Raw genomic sequence first — 19398 nt, forward strand, 5'->3', positions numbered from 1 at the left:
GGTCCCCTAATTCATTGCTCTCTTGAAGCTTGGAAATGCTCTTGTGAGTACCTTGGTTATAATATGAAGTTCCATAGATCTTCTCCAATTTGGTTTAATAATCTCCTGTTGACAGGCTCCAGACCTTTTGTTTTCAAACCCTGGTCAGATAAGAATATCCAAACTCTCAGTGACATCTTTGACACGGACAGCTTACGGTCCTTTCAGGATCTATGTCATAGTTTTTCACTTCCTGGCTCAACTTATTTTTTCTATCTTCGATTACGATCAGCTTTACGGGCATATGGTGTCCCTTGGGATTTTCACTTAAAAAAAAAAACAAAACAAAAAAACATCCTTTGCTTGAACATTTGCACAGACTTAATTCAACAAGGGGTTTGGTCTCTTACTTATATGATCTGTTTAATACATTTAAAAGCCCAACATCTGGTGCTCTTTTATTGTGGCAAAGAGACCTCGATACTTTGGTTACTGATTTGAATTGGGATACCATTTGGTGTAGTGTTTTGATTTCATCCAAAAATTTGACCCATCAACTGATACATTTTAAGCTGGTACACAGGATTTATGTCACACCTTGTCGGGCTTATTTGATGAAGCTAACCAATGACAAAACATGCAATAAATGTAACTGGTTCAGTTGGTGATTACATTCATATGTTCTGGCAATGTCCTTGCATTATGACTCTTTGGCAGTATGCAATTGATAAAACTTCCGACCTTCTCAGAGTCGATGTTCCACTCTGTCCCGGTTTGCTGGTACTGGGAGATGACTCGAACCGGTCACTTAATTTACTGCAAAAGAGACTGTTGATGGCTGCTTTAATGGCATCTAAGAAAGCGATTTTAAAGGGATGTTCGATCCACACTGCTGTCTTGTGTCGATCTGGCGCTCTTATTTTTGGGATGTTCTTATTCTGGAACGAGCGGCAGCTAAATTCCATAAGGCAACATCAAAAACAATTCAGAGTTGGACAGCTGCTATTAGTTTCGTCAAAGACCTTGTATGTTGACCAAGTACTCTGTTTTTAGTCATGACGTATGTTATGTTTTTGTTTTTGCCTTGTTTCTCAGAGTATGTGAGAGTGTGTATATATATATATATATGTATCTAATAAGTATGTATAGGTATGGATGTGTGTGTGTGTATATATATATATATATGTATATATGTTGTATATTTACAGCTTTTTCTATCATTTTAATGGTTTTGAAGTCTTCTCTCCCCCCTAGACATAATTATGTCTTGCATGGGTTAGTTGTTTTTTTGGGGGGGGGGGGTTTGTGTTACTGTTTGTCTTTGTTGTGTCTTGTTTCATTTATTTATTTATTTATTTTTTTGGGGTGTGTTTTCCTTTTTTGTAATTGAAAACCAATAAAAAGTTAAATAAAAACGACTTCAAGGCGTATGAAGCACACATGCAGAAAAAAATGAAACATTTTTGTGAAAGCCCTTGAGACAATTAATCGTCATAGCCCTAAAACAGACAATTAATTGTCATTATCACAATTGTTTGTTTGACAATTAATCAACAGCCAAATTCCATAGTCGTGACAGTCCTTTTTATAATATTATATTATTAAAATACATGGACTCAACTGTGATTCAGGCAATACCTTTTTAAATGGTCAATGTCATCATAATATTCTAATACATCGTTTTTAACGTGGATTGATGACAGCAGCCATGCTTCGGATCGTTTGCGAGTAACTCTTAGGGAGTTAGAAGTCCACAGGAGGACTTCTAAGCTGTTGTGGGTTTAGGAGCTAATTTTAACATTAAAATGCTTCATGAATTGCTCTTAGATGAACATTTTATGAGTCCTAACATTAGGAGTGACATGCCCCTAATTTTTAAGAGTTGCTCCTAAATGTCCATGTTAGGAGCTACTTTTAGCCTGAAGATTTTTTGTGAATACAGTCCCTGGCAATCTAAAAAAAAAAAAAAATTCAATAGCCTAAATCTCTCTCTCCTACATACACGCACACACTGCATGGGCATATATGGATGTCATCTTATGCTAATTATTTTACTTTATTTAATAATTGTTTAACTATTTTATTTTAATTATTTGTTTTAATTACAGATCAGGACCTGTATTCACAAAGATTTTTATCTTACCAAAAGGAGTTCTCCAAAGAGTTCCTAGCAAGGAGTTTTTGCTTAAAACCTATTAAAAAAAACTGCTAAAAGCAAGTTTTAATAATGAAACCTTAAGATAAAAGGCAGTCGCACACCAGATGAGAGGTGCCACACCGTGTCGCAGCTAGGACATGGCACAGGTATCAAACACGGCACGTCGATGTGGATCACGTTGCAGACAGTACAAAAAAACTACCAAGGTTTTTCCCTTCTTTAAGAATGAAGAAGGCTAGAGTAAATAATATGTCCATTGATAATAATTTGGTTAGAATTTAATGGAAAATATGCGAGTTGTGCTCACATATGGCAGAATTTGTGTGGCAGAAATTAGAGCAGCCTCCGGAGACATAGGTGGGTGCCGTCGACAGACGCCGAGTGGCAACAGTGTCAATATTATAATATTTAAAATTACTTTAAAATATATTAAAATAATTGTGATTCAGGAGATACCTTTTTAAACGTTCAATGTCATAATATTCTAATTTTTTTTTTATGTGGATTGACGACAGCAGCATGCTTCGGATTGTTTGTGAGTCACTCTTAAGGATTTAGGAGTCCTTAAGACAACTAAGCTGTAGTGGGTTTAGGAGCTACTTTTAGCATTAAAATGCTTCATGAATTACTCTTAGATGAAAATTGAGCCACAACCCTAATTTTTAAAGTTGCCCATTTTTTGGGAAACGGGAAGTGGTGTGATTCCGAAAATTTACTGTGATTAAGCCTTTGGTTTGGCACCAGCGCATCCTGCTGGATTTTTTCCACATAACAGCGGGAACAACTTAAAATACTCCACCATTTTTGGGCATACAGATAAGTGTAAGACATCATTAGAGACTATAAAGGGTCTACTTTTATTTGTGTACACTCACAATAACAACAAAACCTTGTGCTTTTGTAAATTAAAGAAAATAAACAGGGTGCGCTTTCAGCCGTCTCTGTCTCCGCGAGCATCTTTCTGAAACATGTCACAAAAATGAAGTGAAACTCCACGAATACTTATCACACAAACATGAAACATATGTCTAAAGAAAGCTTAAAATGTCTACTTTTAAATAAAACAATTCAAATTTAAAACAAATATTCTCCTGCAACGTAATCTGTATGAAACAAAGCGGTGTTCAGTTTCTCCTGGCTCAGCTAATTATCGCTAATGTGATCACACCCACCAGCAGAGCACGCTATTCATTCAATGCAAATGGTAAATGCCCCCAACAGTGCCTTAAAAAGCATCAAGTTCATTCACTTTCCTGTGCGTTTGGAAGATGGCATGCTACACAGCTGAGTAAGCTCTTCAGATGGTCCTGGATAGTGACGAAGAGTTCACATTTTCCTCAGAAGAAGAGCGGGAGTCCAACGAGGAACATTTGCATTTTGAAGAGCGACTTGATCCAGCCGAGGATACAATTTCGGATAAGTCATTTAGTTTTATGCACATTAGTTGACATGCTATTTTATATAAACATGTACAGATTCTACTAGTTGGACTATTTCCAGACTTGCCAGCCAGGATTCAGAGTATTGAAATTTGAAATGTGTCCAAATAGGCAAGTTTTAGTTACATTTAAATGTTGTTTTGGCTAAAGCAGGTATTTAAATTGTATGCTGTATGATATAAATATGATATGTAATATGATATAAAAATAATATGAATGTTTAGATTATTTTAAACTAGTGTTTATGCTGCCTCATTATCATCAACAAAGCTTGTGCCTGCAAATATCTGTTCGGGTGTAAATGTGCTGTAAATATGCCCATATTAGAAAATCAGCATATTAGAATGATTTCTGAAGGATCATGTGACACTGAAGACTGCAGTAATGATGCTGAAAATTCAGCTTTGATTACAAGAATAAATTGCATTTTACAATATATTCAAATTTCACAATATCACTGTTTTTGCTGTATTTTGGATCAAATAAATGCAGCCTTAGTGAGCAGAAAAGACTTCTTTTAAAAACATTTTAAAAATCTTACCGATCTAAAACTTTTAAACGGTAGTGTAGGTCTAAAGTTTAGAAAATGTATAGTCAGATTACTTTTAACTTAAACTTGATTTTGTGAATAAGCTACAAACAATACATTCAATCATTAAGTCTCCTCACTTTCATTCTCTCTCAGGGGAGGGGTCTTTGTCTCCTCAGGTGTGAATCACATCAATATTCATGATCATCCACGCCTCCTCACATATGGCCTTTCTAACACTAAGTGTCTTACAAAAGTTAAATGACTATATTGTTTTGTATGAATGAGTGATCAGGATGCTTTTCACATCACTTTTGTAGCAAAAACTCTAGGCTCAAAAGTCTTGTGAACAAATGTTTAGTATGTGTTATATGGCCTTATTTCAGTGACTTAAAACATTTGTTTTCTCAAAAATACAAACATGTACATACATGTTGTTCACATATTATTGTAGCCCAGTTTGTGCTGAATACAGTGTTATCAGACTTTAGCCATTAATATGTTTTTAAGCAACTGAAAAAAGCACAAATGTCAAGGCATGTCAAAACTTCTCCAGGGCCCAAAACACCCTCAGACCCCAGAGGGTTAAGGTGTGCCTTTAGCCCCATTTTATCATATCACACAGCCTTCTCTGTATTCCACCATTTGTGAGAATCATAATTTTCTGGCAAGATATACACTAGCGTTCAAAAGTTTGAGGTCCCTTGCCTGAAATGTTTCTCATGATCTTAAAAATCTTTTGATCTGAAGGCATATGCTTAAATGTTTGAAATTAGTTTTGTAGCAAAAATATAATTGTGCCAACATATTAATTTATTTAATTACAAAACTAAATTTTTTTTTAAATGGATGACTTGGACCAAATAATTAAGAAAAGCAGCCACTAAGTGCCCAGCATATAGATGGGAACTCCTTCAATACTGTTTAAAAAGCATCCCAGGGTGATACCTCAAGAAGTTGGTTGAGAAAATGTCAAGAGTACATTTCTGCAAAATCTAGGCAAAGTGTGGCCATTTTGAAGATGCTAAAATATAACATAGTTTTTATTTATTTTGGATTTTTAGTCACAACATAATTCCCATATTTCCATTTCTATTATTCCACAGTTGTGATGACTTTCCTATTATTCTAAATGTGAAAAAAAATTAAAGAATGAATAAGTGACCCTAAACTTCTGAATTGTGTATATAAGTGGTATTCAAAAGCATATGATAGGGATATTTCTCCAGAAATGGAATTGGCAATTTTTGGATGAACCAGCACAGTTTTCTCATTGCCTTACTCTGTGCAGCTGTCATTAATGATGGGTATGGTTACTACCACACCTGGAGTCGCAATTTTGAATCCAGGGCGTGCTGAGTGACTTCAGCCAGGTCTCCTAAGCAACCAAATTGGCCCAGTTGCTAGAGAGGGTAGAGTCACATGGGGTAACCTCCTCGTGGTCACCATAATGTATGGTTCTCGCTCTCGGTGGGGCGCGTTGCGAGTTGTGCGTGAATGCCATGGAGAATAGCGTGGGCCTTCACACGCGCTACGTCTCCACAGTAACGCGCTCAACAAGCCACGTGATAAGATGCGCGGATTGACGTCTCAGACGTGGAGGCAACTACCCTTCCACTGCTGTAATGCAAGGAATTGTGTGAAAGACACTGTGTGCACTTGTGTTTTTACTTGTTATCCTATACATTTTAAGACAACACTTTCACACAACTTTCTCTGGTTCTCCTCAAGGCAAGGCCAAACAATCACTGTGCTGTTTCTAGCTCCACACAAAACACGCCCTAATCCAAAAACTGAGTCTTTAACTTCTACTGGACTACAACCCGTGTATTCAAAACAAAAGCTTGTTGCTATTCTACTTTAGAACAATGTGGCTGTTCTAGAAACAGCACTTCTATTCTTTATTGTACAAGCCCAGAGCCTGCTAGTTACAAATGGCTCCTGGTCAGCTCCAGCTCCCAGCAGGCATTTTGAAAGCACCAGACAGAGTATAGTGGGTGGTATTGCACAGTCAGGTGGGATGATAAGAGTGAAATGGACAAATACTGTATACCAGCATTTTCAGCAATGTCTCATCACACACACACACCACACACACAGCGAGCGAGTGACCTGAATGGATCACTTGCAGTATAGAGTATTATAAATTTGTCTTATATCCTGACAATGTACTTTATACTCCAATGGTACAGCTGGATTCTTGTCCTTTATTCTTTCATCCATTGATGCACTGATACTTGGTTTAAAAAATAAATAAAATATATTATATATATATATATATATAAATATATATATATATATATATATATATATATATATATATATATATATATATATATATATATATATATATATATATATATATATATATATATTAGGAAGACAGTAGTTTATTTCAAGGAAAAAGAAATTACAGATGATTTCACATGGGAGTCACGTGGCGCCATGCGAAGATCGGACGTGTAAACAACGAGCTCTGCACACTTTGCCGTTTTTTTTATTATTTTTGTCATAAACCGGTGATATATACATATCTGTACTTTGAAGTCAATATGGCAAAGAAGTCAAACTCCTCGGGCTCTGGAGATATTAAAAGACACTTACGTGCTCAAGCTGAAACCTCTGATGGGCCAGTGGACCAGGGACTCGGTTTGGACGGTCTGGCGGGAGAAATCCAGCGTCAACTGTCCAACATGTCTTTGATGCTGACGAAAGTTGTTGCTGACTCAGAGGATTTGGCTGTAATACGTTGATCGATTACAACGATGGAAAAATCCAGCAAGACGCGCCGGCGCTTATTTTAAGGGGATTGAAGTCAGATGGCGCACCCTTGTTCCCAAAGTGGTGTGCGGAGATGGGGAGGGTGGCTGCTTTCGAGGAGGGGTCAAGCAGGAGGATGGGCATTGGGAATTTTATCAATAGGAAATGGGGCAAATATTTTGTGTTTTTGGGGGACTCTCGAGGAGGGACGGTGGACAGTGTAATTTAGTTTTGAATTATACTTGATGACTGGCAGGGCAGAGGGCGGGGCCGGGTCGTGATTCTGCACACCCGGCCCCTAATTATGCTGATGAAGCCCGAAAGGGATAAGGCCGACCGGAGACGGCAGAGCGACAGAGATATATTATACGGGCAGCTGCCTGACACCTGTGTGTGAGTCTTTTGGTTTAAGTTTCTTAAATGCCAGGGGCGGAGGAGACCCCTACCAGCTGCTGAAATGTGGCGGGGTCTGAGACCGCCAACTGCGAGTGGGGAGGGGCTCCTGGCCGACCGCCTGGAGCGGGAGAACCGCTGCCAGGGGCTCCCCAGCCTGAGAGAACGAGGGAGGAATGTGGTAGGGCGAAGGGCAGGCCGGGTCGTGATTCCACACACCCGGCCTCTAATTAGGCTGATGAAACCCAAGAGGGATAAGGCCGACCGGAGACAGCAGAGCGACAGAGAGAGTGTTACGGGCAGCTGCCTGACACCTGTGTGTCTCTTTTGGTTTAAGTTTCTCATTAAACTATTTATATTATCAAGCCAGTTTTCGCCTCCTCCTTTCCATTGAAAGTTGTTACAATTGTATTTTCTTGGAGGGTCACGTGACACCATGCAAGAAGCAGACGTGTGAGCGACGGGCTCTGCGCACTTTGCTAAATTTGTAATTATTTTCATGTTATATTCTGGTGAAATTTGATACACCCAGTTACACATTTGCTCTTTGACGCAAAACATGGCAAAGAAGTCAAAATCCTCGGGCTCTGGAGACATTAAAAGACACTTATGTGTTCAGGATGAAAGCCCCAACAGGACTACAGACCGGGGACTCTATTTGGATGAGAGGAGATCCAGCGTCAGTTGTCCAACATCTCAGTGACGTTGACGAAGGTTCTTGCTGACTTGGAGGATCTCGCTGTAATACGTCGATCGATTACGGCGATGGAAATAAAATTCTCTGAGTTAGTTACAAGAGTGACTGATGTTGAGAGACGAATCGATTTTCTGGAATCTTCGGAGAGGGAATTAACCGCTAATCCGCCCGCGACCAAAGTTGATTTGGAATATCTCCTTGAAAAGCTTGAAGATCTTGAGAATAGAAGCCGCAGGAATAATATGGTGAAATTCCTAGATGAGCTTTTCTCGAGTCTGCTTGACGTAACAGGCCACAAGCTGCAAATCGAGGAGCTCACAGAGTCCCAGCTCACAGATTTGCTGAGGGAGAAAGGCCAGATTTCTGAGATCATCCGATAAAGATCTTGTGTTGCACTAGGTGAGGAGCAAAGGGAAGCTTTCTTGGAAGAACCATAATATTTTCTTGTTCCCGGACTTTGCGAGTTCGACGAGAGAAATGCGATCGGTTCAAGGAATGTAAGAAACTCTTGCATTGGCGAAAGATCTCGTTTGCTCTGATATTTCCGGCCAAACTAAGAATAGAAACGAAGGTCGGTCACAAAGTATTTACATGTCCCAATCAGGCAATGTCTTTTATTGAATCAATGAGCGAGAAACTACGTTGGCTCCGCCGAGCGGCTGGAGCTTGTTTTGTGAATAACACTTTTCCTTAAGAAACTTTTGCATTGACGGAAGATTACTTTTGTATTGAAGTTCCCGGACAGTTTGAGAGTGGACACTACGGATGACTGCAAAATATCTACATGCTCACACAAAGGATGTCTTTTATAAAGTTGACGGATTGTGTAAGTCATGGAATATACGTTTATGCGGCCTCCGAGTGAACTGACTCGACCATCCAGGGAACCAGGATGCCGGTTTTGATTCCTTTTGTATTGGTTCCGCCTAGCGGCTGGAGTATGTTCTGTTGAATAACATTCCTTTGGAACAGCTGTGGATTAATCTGTTCATTCTTTGTGCTTATTCCCCCTGCTGGCTGGTTTGTTTTGTTGAGTATTTTTACGGGACAGTGGAATGATTACGTCATCCACTGAACACATAACAGCCGGCTCACTGAACATTCGTCTGTCTGTCCCAGGAATCTGAACGGTTTTATATCAGATCACACTTTTGAGACAGTTCTGTGAATGAATCTACATGTCCTTTGTGTTTATTCTTCCTATTTGCTGGGGTTTATTTTACAAAGTATTTTCTGTTATGTAATTTTGCCTCACAGATTTGTGAGGCAAAATTGAGCAATCCGATGGCAAAGTTGTCGTGGGGGCTCGTGGGCGTTCATGGACCTTTTGAGTTTAGAGGGACTGTCGCCAGCTGGCGCTTTCGTGCACGGGGTTAATGCACACGTTTTTCTTTTTTCTGTTTGTTTTGTTTGGGGGGAAGTTCGGGGTTTGATTGTTTCACTAATGGGGAATGTGCTCTGTATAATTTTGTTTTTGACACACAATTTATTTTTTCTACTATATCAAAATGTCAAACGTTGACATGAGTGTACTCTCTCTCCCCCCATGGAATGTAAATGGGTTGGGGCACCCCATAAAAAGAAGGAAGGTTATTTCTTTTCTTAAACTTAAGAAATATGATATAGTGTTTCTTCAAGAAACACATCTCTCCCTGCAGGAAGCTGAAAAATTTGGGAAGATATGGGGTGGACATATTTTCTTTAGTGCTGGCTCAATTAAGAGCAAGGGAGTCATTATATTGGTAAATAAACATCTACAATTCAAATGTCTCAAACAGATTAAAGAAATTAGGAAGAGTCATTATTGTTTTAGCTGAAATTCAAGGGCAAAGGTTGATTTTGGCTAATATTTACGCACCTAACGCTGATGATCAGGGCTTTTTTATAGATCTTGAAGGGATGCTGCAAACCGCTGGCACCCCTCATGATATAATATTGTGAGGAGACTTTAATCTTTTGATGGACTCAGTTCTTGATCACAGTGAAGCAAAAGTGTGTAAACCCCCTAGAGCAACATTGACGCTTCACAGGATGTGTAAAAATCTTGGTCTTACAGATATTTGGAGACTTTTGAACCCATCTGGTAGGGACTATAAATGTATTTTCATCAGTCCATAAGATTTATTCTAGAATAGATCTTTTTTGATATCCAAATCACTCATATCATCTGTTGTTGATTGCTCAATTGGAAATATTTTAGTCTCAGATCATGCCCTGGTGAGTTTAGAGGTGTTGCCACTTACAGAGAAAAATAAATCATATGTGCCTTAATGTGTCCCTTTTGCAAAATCCTGATTTCCAACAAATGCTAAAGACTGAAATCAATGTTTATATGGAGACTAACTGGTCCTCAGTATCCTCTGTGGGCGTGGCTTGGGAGGCACTTAAGGTGGTTCTTAGGGGTCGGATCATACAGTATGCCTCATTCATCAAAAAATCCAAAGCACGAGAACTCGTGGAGTTGGAAGAGAATATTAAAAGTGCAGAGGCGCCGTATGTCAGCTGATGGCCTCAGAGAATTGACCCGATTGAAATATAGATATAATACTATTTTGTCACGGAAGGTGGAGTTTTGGCTATTCAGGGCAAGACAGTCATATTTTGAGGCGGGGGACAAGGCAGGAAAAATTCTAGCTAAATATATAACAGAGAGAGTCTTTTTCTACCATTCCGTCAGTAAAATCTGCTGGTGGTGAAATTTTTACCTCGGCCATTGATATTAATAATGCTTTTAAAGAATTCTACCTTGATCTCTATAGTTCCTCATCTTCGTCTACTGATGAAGATATTAGAAACTTTGTGGAACCATTAGATCTTCCTAAACTGAAGACTAAGCAAAAAAAAAAAACTCTTGATTCTGAGATAACCTTGGAGGAGCTTGACGAGGTAATTAAGTCCCTACCTACTGGCAAGGCTCCGGGGCCAGATGGTTTTGCCGCAGAATTTCTTAGATCCTATGCAACAGAATTGGCTCCACTTTTGTTAGAAGTTTATACTGAATCATTAAAGAATGGAAAGCTTCCTCCAACCATGACACAAGCCCGGATCAGTCTGATTCTTAAAAAGGACAAAGATCCAAGCGAGTGTAAAAGTTACCGTCCAATCTCCCTGATCCAATTAGATGTAAAAATATCGTCAAAATCGGCTAACCGATTAAGTAAGGTTATGACATCTCTTATACATATAGATCAGGTGGGGTTTATTCGGGGCCATAGCTCTTCTGATAACATCAGGCGTCTCATCAATATCATGTGGTCAGTAGCGAATAATCTCCGGTCGCTGCCATCTCACTTGACGCCGAAAAGGCATTTGATATGGTAGAATGGGATTATCTTTTTAAGATTTTGGAAATGTATGGGTTCGGGAGTACATTTATTGGCTGGATTAAGTTACTTTATAAACACCCCGTAGCAGCGGTACAAACAAATTGATTAATTTCAGATTATTTTACTCTGAATAGGGGCACTCGGCAGGTTTGCCCTATTGTTCTGTCTTGCCCTGGAACCATTAGCAGCCGCGATAAGAAAGGAGGAGGATTTTCCAGGGGTGACAGCGGGAGGTGTGGCGCATAAGCTTCTGCTTTACGTAGATGACATTTTATTATTCGTCTCCGACCCCACTAGATCTATGCCTTGCCTCCACAGAATTATTAATTCCTTTTCCAAGTTCTCAGGATACAAAGTCAATTGGTCTAAATCCGAAGCTTTGGCTTTGACAGCGTACTGTCCAGTAACGGCCTTCCAGCCGGGTGCCTTCCAGTGGCCCAAACAGGGCATTAAGTATTTGGGAATTTAATTTTGGGAGAGTTAATTTTGATCCCTTAATAAAAAGGTTTTCGAATGATGTGGACAGGTGGGCTTCATTACACTTATCAATGATTGGGAAGGTTAATGTAATTAAAATGAATTGTATTCCAAAATTCAGTTACTTGCTGCAGTCTCTCCCTATAGATGCCCCCCTCTCTTATTTCAAGCAATCTGATAGCACAGTGAAGTCCTTCATTTGGAATGGTAAGTGTGCCATGTTAAATTTCAATAAGTTACATAGGCCGATTGACAAAGTTGGGTTAGGCCTACCCAAGATTTTGTTTTATTATTATGCATTCAGTCTCAGACATTAGGCTCATTGGTCACTTCCACCTGAGAGAGCCCCTCCCTTGTTTTGTATTGAAAAGGAAGCTCTTGTCCCAATCTCGCCTCTGCATAGTCTTTCGATCAAATTAATCGGAGAAGTCACACCCTGTTATTTTGCATTTACACTCGATATGGACAAAAGTGTCCAGAGTGTTTAATTTGGATATTTATTTAAACGTAGCCTCGAGCATATGGCAGAACCCTAAACTATGCATTAATAAGTCCCCTTTCTGTTGGTCAGACTGGATTGTGAGGGGGGTTAATACACTCAGTGACCTATATGAGACTGGAGTATTGAGACCTTTTGAAAATTTGGTTCAAAATTTTGGGATTCCCAGATCTCAATTTTAAGTATTTACAGCTGCGGCACCTACTCTGCACTGTTTTTGGGAGTGGCACGCACCCCCCTAGTGCAGCAGAGGATGGAAGTCAGCTGGAGCCCCCTTGTTTCGTGAGTGGTGCGAGGAGATGGGCAGGGTGGCAGCTTGGGAAGAGTTGTCATATCCATGTTGCCTAGCTTTCTATATGTTCATAAGGAGGTGGGGCAGTTATCTGGCCTTTTTGGAGGGCTCTCGGGGAGGGGCAGTGGAGGGAGACATGTTGTTTTAAATGTGTATGTTGTAGCCTTTTTGTTTTTGCACATATACTTTTTTGAAATGTATTTCTAAATATTTTCTTCTATTTTATTGTTTGTTTGTGTGTCTTTGTCAATTGTATTTGACCACTGGGGTATCTGTTTGTGTTGGGTGGTGGGGTGGTTAATGTTCGGGAAGAAGGGTTGTAAATAACATATGATTCCAAATATTCTGTAATTTTTTACATATATATATATATATATATATATATATATTTGTTTTATTATATATATTATATGGAATCAATAAAAACTTTTAATAACAACAATTGTATTTTCTTTTCTTTTTTGTTGTTGTTGTTTTAGTTTTGTGGGGTTTTTTGTGTGTGTGTGTGTGTGTCTATATTGTACTGACCACAGGGGTGTTCATGGGGGGTCAGGGTGGGATGGGAGATTGGTAGGGGGAGGGGTTATAGTGGGGGTTTCATGTTAAAAGTGATTGATTCATTATATATGCATGTTGGGGTTTTTTTTTTTTTTGTGTTAACTTATGAATCAATAAAAATTTTAATTACAAAAAACAAACGATTTCACATAATTTTATCCTTGTTTTGTGAATCTTTTTGAGAGGAACAAGCTGGTATCTTGTTCAGTTGGCAGTACCCTTCACTGGCTGAGCCTAAAAGAAGGTTTGATTACAAAGATCAATAAGAATCTGCTCACTGCATGTTTGTTTTGACTACATGCGCTAATGAATAAAACACTGTGTATGTACATGTGTGTGTCAGAGGAAAGGAGGAGAGAATGCAGTACAACACTGCAGCATTACAGGAGCTACGCCTTAAAAACATTTATTTAGAAAAATAATAAATTACTTAATCAGTTCAAAATCTGTTGTCACAGCTATTGTCATATTGTTTATTATCTTTAATAAGATGCGATTCACAGTGGTCACACAAATGGTGTACCGCCGTGTTGAAATGCTGTGCCAAACTGGGCCACTAGTTCACTCCACAAATTTTTTGGGAGTTCCAGAATGTTTAAAAGAAACATTCATAGAATTAGGCTGTGTTATTATGCAACACCTATGATGAAAACAACCTGACCTCCATAACAATAGCTCTAAAAAATAAGATTCATCCTTTTTCTTAAGATATTGTCTTCTCATGTTTCGAAAAGTTGGACTATAAGTCCATATATTATAAATATACTGATGAAATGTTAGCCATGAGAATACATTTATATTTCAAATAAAGAAATAAAGACATAGGAAAAGTGTCCTTTGAAATTTCTTTTACCTAACATTCCATAATTCTGTAGATTTCCTGCATTATTTTAAACATCTAAACGCAGGATATTGTAGGGCAGAAATAATTTGCCTGATCTCAAATGTGAGAATGTAGGAAATGTATCTCTAATGATGATGCCATGACAGGGTGTCTCACATGATAAGAATGTGTAACATTCATTATCAAAAGTTTTTCTTTATAATATAGGGTTAGACTGGATCCTGACTGAGAGTCCAAATCGACAGAGAAAGAATCAGTTTCCTACATTCTCTGCACATATGTCAAGCGTAAGAAAGTGTAATTTAGCTTGAAATCATGATCGGCCAAAGACACTGCAGTTGGCAAGATTTAGGCAATTGTGAGAAAGGAGTTACATTTTGGTCTGTTCTCACAAAAAATGATTGTATCACTTCAGAAGAAATGGAATAAACCATGTTTGGATTAAACAAATTCGATGGATTACCTTTATGCTGCCTTTATGTCCTTTTTGGAGCTTAGAAGTGTTGGATTGTTTGGAAGTGTTCCACTGTATGTTCACACCATATGTCTATCAAAAATATTTTTGTTCCGCAAAATAAAAAATGTCAAACGAGTTTGAGACAGCATAAGGGTGAGTTGGCCTAAATGATGAGGGAATTATAATTTTAGGGTGATCTATTCCTTCATTTGTCTGCTGAAAATATTATCAAATTAGCTCAGATATTTAATACACACAAGGTGAATGATGCTTATCCCAATTCTCTGGAAATCTGCCAAGTTTTCTGCAGCGATTCCATATTACTATCAGTAAGAGTCCTAAAGAGTGAGTTTAGCGCATTCTGATGCATGTTTTATGTTTCAAAAGGAATACAGCTGTCAACATGGTTCTCAGCTTGTTTAGGATGTATAGCAAAAATAAATGTGGCATGCAATTCCCCTGTGGCATGCAGTTGTCAAACACAACAGTAGCAAAATAGCGCCCTCAGCTGACAACTATTATGAATCTAAAGCTGGCGATAAACCTGAATGATCCGCTTCAACTACAACACTGAGAACACGCAAAATGATTTGACAGTAGAAAGCAAAGTCTTCTGATTGGCTGATCAAAGAATGTGTCTGTGGCCTGCGGTGACAATTGTTTACTGTTCATATGGTCTGTGATACATCGCAGGACACTTATTTCAGTGATATCTTTCAGGGAGAAGGACATTTTTCTGCATACCATTCCATAAATTTAAAAAAAAAAAAAAAAAAACACACAACAACACACACACGCGCGCTTACAGCACCTATAGAAAATTTACTAATTTGCAAAACTTATTTCAATAAATAAAAAAAATATTTCCCTGGGAATCCACCCCATGACACCAGCTTTGTTAGCGCCATGCTCTAGCAGTTGTTACAGAAATGCCACACATGCACATACACAGGTTCATTGGCAGGGTGTTCCTCACTGCATGATCTCCTCTATACTACAAAATGATACAGAATAACCATCTTCAACCCTAACGGTGATACATATCCATTTACCATGGACAAACTCTCTTCACCCCATATCAAATAAATACACACACACACACACACACCATTAAAACCCACATCTCAGAATGCCATTCTTCTCATCACAATTGTATGGAGCGGTTATCTGAGTTATTGTAGACTTTGTTAGTTCGAACCAGTCTGGCCAATCTCTGTTGACCTCTCTCATCAACAAGGTATTTCTGTCCACAGAACTGCCACCCACTGGATGTTTTTGGCACCATTCTGATTAAATTGTAGAGACTGGGGGGGTATTTTTCCCCTTTTTCTCCCAATTTGGAATGCCCAATTCCCGATGGTCCTCATGGTCGCATAGTGATTCGCCTCAGTCCGGGTGGCGGAGGACAAATCCCAGTTGCCTCCGTGTCTGAGACAGTCAACCCGCGCATCTTATCACGTGGCTTGTTGAGCGTGTTGCCATGGAGACATAGCGCGTGTGGAGGCTTCACGCCATCCACCGCAACAACCACGCTCAATTCACCATGCGCCCCACCGAGAACAAACCACATTATAGTGACCACGAGGAGGTTACCCCATGTGACTCTACCCTCCCTAGCAACCGGGCCAATTTGGTTGCTTAGGAGACCTGGCTGGAGTCACTCAGCACGCCCTGGGATTTCAACTAGCGAACTCCAGGGGTGGTAGCCAGCGTATTTTACCACTTTTACCCCCCTCCTCTTTATTTCTTATATTAAACATGGCACATTTACACATCACATCAATTTTGAAGTTAATGACATCAAATGTCATTGGTTCTTGCATGTCTTTGTGACCAAACTAATTGATGAGTCTTTGATTTTTTTTTTTTTTTTGTCATTTTGGAGCTTTACAGCACTCATCTGCATTTAAAATTATTATATGGAAAATGACCAGGATATTATTCACAATTTAACCATTTGTGTTCCACAGAAGAAACATTCATATAGGGTTGTAACAAAATGAGGGTGAGAAGATGACTGAATTTTTATTTTTTATTTATTTTTTGGTCATCTATGGGCACTTGTTCCTAGCAGATCACATGCAGCAGTTCATTGACAGCTTGAATGCTGCATCCCTTAATTACACTTTGCTCAGACACCACATCCCAAATCATATAGCAGAGTGCATGTGCAGGAAAAAGTACAAACATTTCTGAAAACTATACATTTCAGACAATCTCAGCCATCTTGAAAATATCACTAGTGGTAAAAGACAATGCATAAATAGTGGTTAAATACAGATTAAGTACAGAAGTACACTACTGGGGAGTAGGAATTTAATGACTCATGGAGAACCCTAATAATATAAGGCATCATGACTTAAACACTGACTTCATGGCCTTTCTGTAGTGAGAAAGCCATTTTGTGCGTAGTTTCATTCATGACTGGGTGTTTCATAGATTTTTTTTTTTTTTTTTTTTAAATATTCCACCATTCTTTTATATTAAAACTTTGATGAGCTAAGTAAGGCATCTACACATTCTAGGTGACTAATTTTGTGGAAAAGGTTAAACATCATAATGTCTAAAGCAGCCTATTTGACTCTATACTCTTTTCTTTTAGCAAATTGTGTAGAGACCTTGTGAGTTGTTTCTAAATACAGTATCCTTCTGCAGTGACACCAGATAATAATCTAATGAATTATTGTTTTCTAAATCATATTTGACTCCTGTACACATGGGAGACCTTACCCACCCACTGAAGGGTGGGGTGGTTATATGTCTGATGGTATGTCTTTGTTAGGAACAACAGCTGACCAGTGATTCTCATTCACACAGTTATATTCTGAAAATACAGTTGAGAGCTGGAGAATAAAATGGTGAGTTCTAGTTCTGGTCCATTATGCTTTAACAGGACACTGAAATAAAAGAGCACATCTCTAAATGTCCTACAAATTAACACCAGAAACATAATAAATAAGTCCAAAAGCATCAGAGAAAGGCCTATGTATCCAGGCTTGCCGTTTAGCTGGAGATACAAACATTTTTCTTGACAAGTGATTGGGTATGCTGACCGCTGTTGAACAAATAATACTAGTTTGAGATGATCAATGACACATTACATTGAAGAGCTCCAGACCTCTGTTCACAGCTGATCACCTGCCATGTAACTCCTTCACTGAGACTTATGTTTATACGTGTGGTAAGTAAAGAAAAATGTTATGCGTGATGCATAGCTTGTGTCATAAAACCGAGTGAGCTGCCAACCAAGACATTGTTTTGGGCATTATAAACCATATTATAATTTCATCCAGGTCATGTTCTGACAATCGGTGTAAAGCAAAATTTAATAAACGTATATCGTATAACGCCTCGTTTAAATAACTGCATATGACGACAGAGAGAATTAAAGTGAAATACTGAGTGTCTCATTACACATCATGGTTTCGCTGTGAAGATAGGGATAGAACAATAAGATCACAAGCACACTCATCTGCGTCTTTCATTACCTTCGTTTCCCTAACATCCTGTTTCGTCCCTTCGGGATACCACTGAACCCGCACGAATCCTCTACCGAGAGGCCATGACCGTGTGTCCGCCGCCCCACTCTCGTTGTCCGAGTTACTGGGAGCGCCTCCACCGCCGCCATCACGACCACCTCCACCTCCTCCTCCTCTCCCTCCGCCATCACCACCGATTTCCGAGTCTGAATCCTCAAAATCCTCCTCACCATGAATCATCCGTACAAGCCCGAAGCGCATCGCTCCGCGGTGTTTTCCGGAGACCAGATCATGCGTAAACAGGAGCCGCTCCGTCCCGCCAGCTGTGGGAGAGAGTGCATCGGACGGCGGCTCGGAGCTCGGGCTCAAGGCCGGAGAAAGCGCTGCTGTGACGTGTTCCGCCATCTCTGGTACTGCTGCTGCTGAATGATGCGGGAGGAGAGTGATGAAGAAGTGAACAGGGACATGTGAGCAGAAGCAGCACGTGTTTATTTCTGTACGTAGAGCGCCGCTCGGAGGACGAGTCAGTTGATATCAATTTCCTGATATTACATCAGTATCAAATGTCAACTCATTATGCATTCACCGAATTCAACAAAAATGCAAGTCTTCCATTCAAATGTTTTGACATAGCGTTGTATAGTTCATCTGGCCCTACCATATACCAGATTTTAAGTGACTTGTTTCATATGAGTTTCAGGTTTCAGTGCATTTAGGGAAATGGGTAGAAAACTTGTACGTTTAACTGACTGTTAAATCGATGATAATTTCAGCTGATGCTCCACCCAAAGACAAGGACAGACGAGAGATCAGCCGCATGGTCTGCCACTGAACTCGGATTGTTTTATTTTTGCATACACTTTTATTGTGTAAATCATTGTTAGATAAAACGTTACGTATGACAGTTTTTATTAAGTAGCCTGAATTAGAGTGCATTCAGAAAGTATTCAGCCCCTTCATTTTTTTTCCACATTTTGTCATGTTGCATCCTTATACTAAAATGCTTTAAATTATTTATATTTTTTCCACATCAATCTACTCCATACCCCATAATGACGAAGCAAAAACCCGATTTTTGATAACTTTGCAAATTTATTAAAAATAAAAACTTAAATATCACATGGACATAAGTATTCAGACCCTTGGCTATGACACTTGAAATTTAGCTCAGGTGCATCCCATTTCTGTGGTTCATCTTTGAGATGTTTCTACACCTTGTTTGGAGTCCACCTGTGGCAAATTCAATTGATTGGACATGATTTGGAATGGCACACACCTGTCTATATAAGGTCTCACAGCTGAAAATGCATAACAGAGCAAAAACCAAGCCATGAGGTCAAAGGAACTGCCTGCAGAGCTCAAAGACATGATTGTGTCGAGGAATCTGGGGCAGGCTACAAAAATTGTTTGGCTGCATTGAAGGTTCCCAAGAGCACAGTGGCCTCCATAATTGTTAAATGGAAGAAGTTTGGAACAACCAGGACACTTCCTAGAGCTGTCCGCCCAGCCAA

General features: G+C 39.2%; 1 protein-coding gene across 1 annotated transcript in view; it reads right to left on the reverse strand.

The window, feature by feature from the left end:
• The window catches only part of LOC127446047 ((E3-independent) E2 ubiquitin-conjugating enzyme UBE2O-like), a 143043-nt gene extending 124743 nt beyond the window's left edge, over positions 1 to 18300 (reverse strand). The window contains exon 1 of the mRNA XM_051706667.1: positions 17897 to 18300. Coding sequence (XP_051562627.1) covers positions 17897 to 18292 — 396 coding nt within the window. The 5' untranslated portion in view covers positions 18293 to 18300. The remainder of the gene's footprint in view (positions 1 to 17896) is intronic.
• Between the last annotated feature and the right edge of the window lie 1098 nt (positions 18301 to 19398).

Source organism: Myxocyprinus asiaticus, chromosome 9 (assembly GCF_019703515.2).
Source record: "Myxocyprinus asiaticus isolate MX2 ecotype Aquarium Trade chromosome 9, UBuf_Myxa_2, whole genome shotgun sequence".
NCBI classification, from domain to species: domain Eukaryota; kingdom Metazoa; phylum Chordata; class Actinopteri; order Cypriniformes; family Catostomidae; genus Myxocyprinus; species Myxocyprinus asiaticus.